This window comes from Atta cephalotes, assembly GCF_000143395.1.
Source record: "Atta cephalotes unplaced genomic scaffold scaffold00013, whole genome shotgun sequence".
Taxonomy (NCBI): domain Eukaryota; kingdom Metazoa; phylum Arthropoda; class Insecta; order Hymenoptera; family Formicidae; genus Atta; species Atta cephalotes.
Window position 1 is genome coordinate 2,788,972 of NW_012130077.1, and position 6,272 is coordinate 2,795,243.

The 6,272-nt window shown below is 30.5% G+C and overlaps 1 protein-coding gene across 1 annotated transcript in view; it reads right to left on the minus strand.

Moving 5' to 3' along the window:
• LOC105617495 (serine/threonine-protein phosphatase 1 regulatory subunit 10) overlaps positions 1 to 5,702 on the minus strand; it is a 17,568-nt gene extending 11,866 nt beyond the window's left edge. The window contains exons 1-2 of the mRNA XM_012199051.1: positions 5,620 to 5,702; positions 2,628 to 4,540 (exon numbers count right to left, since the gene is read on the minus strand). Coding sequence (XP_012054441.1) covers positions 2,628 to 4,540; positions 5,620 to 5,702 — 1,996 coding nt within the window. The remainder of the gene's footprint in view (positions 1 to 2,627; positions 4,541 to 5,619) is intronic.
• Positions 5,703 to 6,272: the final 570 nt, after the last annotated feature.

The following is a 6,272-nucleotide window of genomic DNA, read 5'->3' on the forward strand; positions in this document are numbered from 1 at the left end:
AGTTTCTTTCTACCACGTCTCTCTTCTTTTCTTCTAGTCACACTCTCATCTCTCTCTCTCTCTCTCTCTCTCTCTCTCTCTCTCTCTCTATCACTCTCTGTCACTCTATCTCACAAAATAAAAGATGCTTCATCGCTTTTTCTCCTTGCACATCTATTAAAGGTGTTGAATCACTTGCCCTACGCAAATTTCAATTCTCTCTGATAAATTCACAGATTTGTGTACGTTTGGAAAAATTATGACATTATCCGCCGATATCTCTTGGACAAAATATTCATATTTCGTTGGCAAACAAATATATATCCCAGTAAGCTATTCACAAATTAACAGAATGGCAGTAAATTCGTTCAAAAAATGCAAATTCAGTGTATCAATATTTGTATTACGCTCGTATTCTACTTGCAAAGTGTGTCAACATAATTTGGCAAGTTCTGTTCAACTTCCATTATCGGAAGTCTGCATCAACTTACGTGCAAATGCTCGATTGTGTAAACAAATTCTTAATTATATTTTTTGTGACATTCGATAACAGATTCTGTATAAATTTTGTAATCTTCTCATTTGTCAATTAACGCTTTGCAAAATTTGTTAAAGTACACTTAGCTGGGATATACTCGTTTGACTAATGGACGAACTATTTTCATATAAATAAAAGAAACTTTCATTTAAACACAATACTCTAATCCGAGAAACGTTAACATAATTCTCTTCCTAAAAATCGAATAATTCAAAGCAATATTTACGTTATATTTTGCGTGTTAAGAATCAATGAGAGGATGGAAATCTGGATGGGCTCGCGATACATACGATTACTCGTTATCAAAAAGCAATGCACAATTGCTCGTACAGCAAGCAAGATGTGTAGTATTGCAAAAACCGACGAGTTAAATATTTCTAGATTTCTGATAAATTTATTCAAATGTTTAAAAAGGGTGTACATGTACAAAGGAAGAAATATATATGAATAGACAAGACTTGTTGCCTTACCTAGTAAAAGATTAGAATTAGGAAGACTATTCCAGTGTGATGCCTTCGTATTGTTGCCTCACTCATATATCGAAGATTAAAACACATGCCCAGTGCCCACCATCGAAATAGAACACTTTTTTTTTATATTCTCTATTGTTCTCTCAACGGAGAAATTATATGTCTTACTCCGAAATAATTAAATTTGCTTATAAAATATATATTTTTTCAATCGCGTGAATACTGATTGGAAAAATCGCGTTTTAATGAATATTTTATCGATTACCTGCTAAATCGAAGATTCTTAATATATGAAAAAGTTCGTAGTCGAATGTCATTTGGTGTCAATCCTAATGGCTTCGTTCTTCTAACAAGAGATGTTAATTTTCTGTGATCCGCACAGAACACACAACAACAGCCGTTAATTCTCCATACTGCACGATGAATAAATCATTACGGCTTATTATATCTTCTATGACACGCTAATAATAATTTTTTTGGGGAAAATAGAGAAAGGGTATACTATTAAGAAATATTACGCTATGATATGCCTGGAAGAAACAGTAGTTAAAGGTACACATAGGCAAAAAAAAAATGTCCGATGTAACATCAAAACAGAGAAAGTCATCAGTAATATTCGCAATATGTAAAAATATTGCGTTAAATAATACCGGATCTCGTTGTTTGTCTTCAGCGGCCATCCATCTGCAAACTCAATATTACAGAGTTAGTAAATATATATAATGCAGCACGCCAATGTACAAAGCTTAAGCAGTCATTATTCATTTACATCATTATTCTATCAAAATAGAATATTTGAGACTATACAATACACAATAAAAAATCCATTATATCTTGTTATAAAAATGATAGATGAAATTTGATAAAGCAGTAATAAAATAACACATTTTATATTCTAAATAGAATATAAAAATACTATAAATATATAATTATATATTTAATTATTTATTTCAATTCCTCATTGAGAATTTTAATATATCATTGAGAATATATTTTAATGTAAATAAAATAAAAATTATATGCATACAATTAAAAAATGATAGATTTGGAAATATATATAAAATATGTTAATAAGTTACATATTTATAAAATAAAACAAAATTTATATAACAATGTTTAAATATAAATTCAAATTCTTTTAATAAATTATAACATATATATATATATATATATACATACATACATATATATGTATATTTAATATAATATATAATATATATTTTATACTCTACTCTATACTTCTTTTTTGCTATTTTTATTAGGCTATTGATAAATTTTTTTAATTAATAAAATATTAAGAGATTTTAAAGAAATTTTTTTCTTTTTGTACATTTTTTCTGTATTTACTATTTCCTTAAAATTTATATTAATTCAATATAAAAATGTTTCGAAGATTTTAATTATAGTTTTGATATTCATATCAAATGAAACTTAAAAGTTTAATCTTTATAATATATATAGAGTAAAATTTCTAGGTAATTAAAAATTTAATCTATAGACTGCTTTATCTAAGAACATTAGCATATGTTTACATTTATAAATTAATATAAAAGTATCAGTATTTTTAAAAGAAAATTATGATAAAAATCATGTATTAATAAAGAAATACATAGTTTGTAATAGGATACCAATATACTTACGTTTAGGTTTTGGCGGAATCAGCTTAATTCCTCCCTTCTTCTCATCGCTTGGTGGGGTTGTTGGTGAATCCAATGATACCTTCATACGTCTCTCCACTAATGGAACGTCTCTCATGGGCGATGGCCTCTTCAAAGGTAATTTCGGAGGTAGAATCTTCTTATCAACAACAGGAGCCACTTTCTTCGATCTAGGTGGTGGTGGTTTTACTTCTTCTTCTAGACCCGTAGATCTGAATTTAGAATTAAACGTCTTCACAGTCTTCGGTCGCGTCCCTGAATCTTGGCTACTTTTTCTATTCTCAATGGAAATAGATATATTCTTTTTTTCGGTTATAATTTGCTTTGTCGCAATAACATCTTTTTTCGAATCTGCCTTTTCTTTATTTTCTTTCGAGCTATCGCGCGATTCGGTTGAAGCCTTCCTTCCACTTGTATCGCCTGATTTCTCATCTTCCATTCGCTTCTTCGGTATCTTACCCATCTTAGAACTCAAAGCTACACCTTGTACCTTTTCCAGAGTTGCCTTGTCCTTTTCAGCTTGATCCTTTTTCTGCTTCTCTTTTTCTTTATCCCGTTCCTTGTCTCGCTCCGATTTATTCCTATTTGAGCTATGTTTGTTGGATGAGCTAGAGTGATGTTTATCCTTATCCTTGGAAGACCTATCTTTGCTAGAGCTGGAGCTTTTAGAACTACTACTACTACTACTACTAGAACCTGAACGGTGACTACTAGATTTATGGGATGTAGAACTGCTACGATGTGCACTGGAACTCGTGCCATGCTTAGAACTTTTAGATGATGACGATAACGAAGAGGAAGATGAGCCATGATGATGGCTGCTACTTTTCTTATCAGAACTACTACTAGATTTTTTATCAGAGTCTTTTTTATGAGAGTCCCTATTTTCTTTATCACTAGATTTACCGCTATCACTACTAACAATGTCTTTAGAGTCTTTAATGTCTTTGCTTTTAGCACCTTCAGTATCCTCATTATCTTTAGAACTAACTAGAGTTTGTTTCACTTCACTAGAAATGTGTCCCGAATCATCTGATTGTACAACATCTACTACATCGTCTCGAACGGTAGTCGCACTGCCATTTTCTTCTGTCTCGTCTAATTCTTCCGAATCTGCCTTAACTTCTTTAATGTTTAAGACTTGTTCACTATCCGTACTCGTATTTAGGGCGTTATTTATATTCGCGGCATCTGTTTCTACTTTCGTGAGAACCTGATTGCCATCGCGAATAGTAATCTTATAAACAGGCAGTGGTGCTGTTGAAGATGTCGTTGTCGACGTTTGTACAACGACGAAGGATTGTTTTTTACATTGTTGTTGTGTTACTTGCGGTTGTACTTGCGTTTGCTGAACCTTGCCAACAATTTGTACCACTTGCGGTTGTAGCCTTTCCTGCAGCAGTTGTTGCTTCTCTGAATCTTGTTGATTTATTGGAATACTCACAGTAGATTGAGTAGATTGTTGTTCGAGCTTCAAGTCCTGTACGTGAATAGTTGCAGTTTCAGTAATATTTACAATTTGCGGAGTGTTCGCAGAGTACTGCAACTGCTGTTGTTGTGATGATGGAGTAGTCGCGGTTTGAGCAATAGTAGCATTCGATTGTATTGGAACCGTCATTATTTGAGCCGGCACCGAATTCGGCGCCGCTTCTCCCTTTACAATTTTCAGCCACTGCTCTACAAGTCGACTAGCCAATGTCCGAACACCTTGATGACTACCTTCTTTCGATAAACCCTTGATTAACTTTGGACAATTATTACTCTTCAACCGCTCAATATCTACTGGACAAAGCAGTAGAAGCTCGAGAAGTTCTTGAATGAGAGCCCAATTCTTGGCAAGAATGCCATCAGTAAGCCATGTATGAATGAGATTCCATCCTCCAGCGCTCATAAATCTGTAAAAGAAGAAAGTGTAAAATGTAAAATAATTTATTACTTTGTACTTTGTATCGGATAAATAATATATTATCTTAAATTATTCTATTTTAAATTCTAATTTCTCAATACTATTTAAATTTTCTCAATACTATTTAAAATTTCAATATTTTGAAGAATAGATATAGCAAAGACTGCATACAGCAGGAAAAAGTTTTATAACTGTTGTAAAATTCTTTAATATGACTGGTTTTGCCCTTAGTTTCTCATTTGATTTAAATGTATAAATCAATCATATTCAAAAATTTTACAACAGTTGCTTTTTCTGCTGAATGTAGCCAAAGCTGTTAGATTTTAATATTCATGAATACTGTGAGTGGTGGGGGAATGAATCAGATTCAACTATTGCTGAATGGATCCGTAAGCGCTCGCTGCTATTGGTGTATTCTTTTTTTTTAGATCATCTAATACCAGCGAGCAGATTTGCTCCGCAACAGTTGAATCTGCTGAACGCGATCAAGTTGTTTTGTTGTCCCAGGCTATCTCCTCCATTTCCTCATCACTCGCAGAATTTATATAGTAACATCTAAAATATAGTAACATCTAAAATCTGGAAACTCGGTACATAACGATTTCACAAATATTAAAAATAATTCATAGAAGAATAATAATTATTCTTCTATAAAATATTATTTCTATTCTAAATATTATTAATTCTATAAAAGAATAATAATTATTCTTCTATAAAAAGTTTTAACAATAACATATCAGATTTGTATTCTGATAATATAATTATGAAATTCTAAATGACTTTTGATATATTGAAATGTAAGGCCCGTATCAGTAAAAACGGCACATAATAAGCACCGCCTAATGGTTCTAAGCCTTTCACAAATTTTTTTTGCATGTTTATAGTATTTCTTTCACACAAACATACGAATTACATATACTTGTGTATCTCAACATGCTGAATAACAATTTTTTTTTATTTTAATTATAAAACTAATTTAAAATATGGTAAAATATGGTAAAAAATGATATAATGAAGTGTGCAAAATTAAATGTTAATTATACATATAGATTTTATTTAAGTACTTACTGACTAAGCAAGTCCGTATTAGTGGTTTTCAATATTTGTATGTAAATGCATTTTGAAACAAGCTTCTTAGAAAATTTTGTCATTAAATTAGCTAATCGATGAACTTCTTCTCTACTCTTAATACCTCCTGTTGGGCCCAATAAAACGCTAAGACATTTCAGTAACGATAGAGGATCTATACGTGGCTGAAATACAAATTTAAGAAGAAAAACATTATTCATATATATATATATATATATACATGTATTTATAAAAACAAAAATTGTAAAAAATAAAAGATATACAAAGTACTTATTTAAATTTTAAGAAATTTTCAACCATGGAGACATTTTCTGTTATAAAACTTAAATAAAAGTTTTAGATGAAGATTTTAAGTAAACATAAATTTCTTCCTATTTCTTATCCAAAAAATAAATTCTTTTATCACATAAGAAAGGATTAAGAATAATTGAAGACATTATAGACATTTTAGACTATTCTAACAGTCTGATATAAATATTTAAACAATTAGCTTACAGTGCAGTATTAAATTCATGATTTATTATTGTAAAGATATTTCATTTAAAAAAATAAATATTTAATAATAATACATCATATATATTATTGCAAAACTGTATTTTGTTTTCCACGATTATCATTCATAGATAATATCA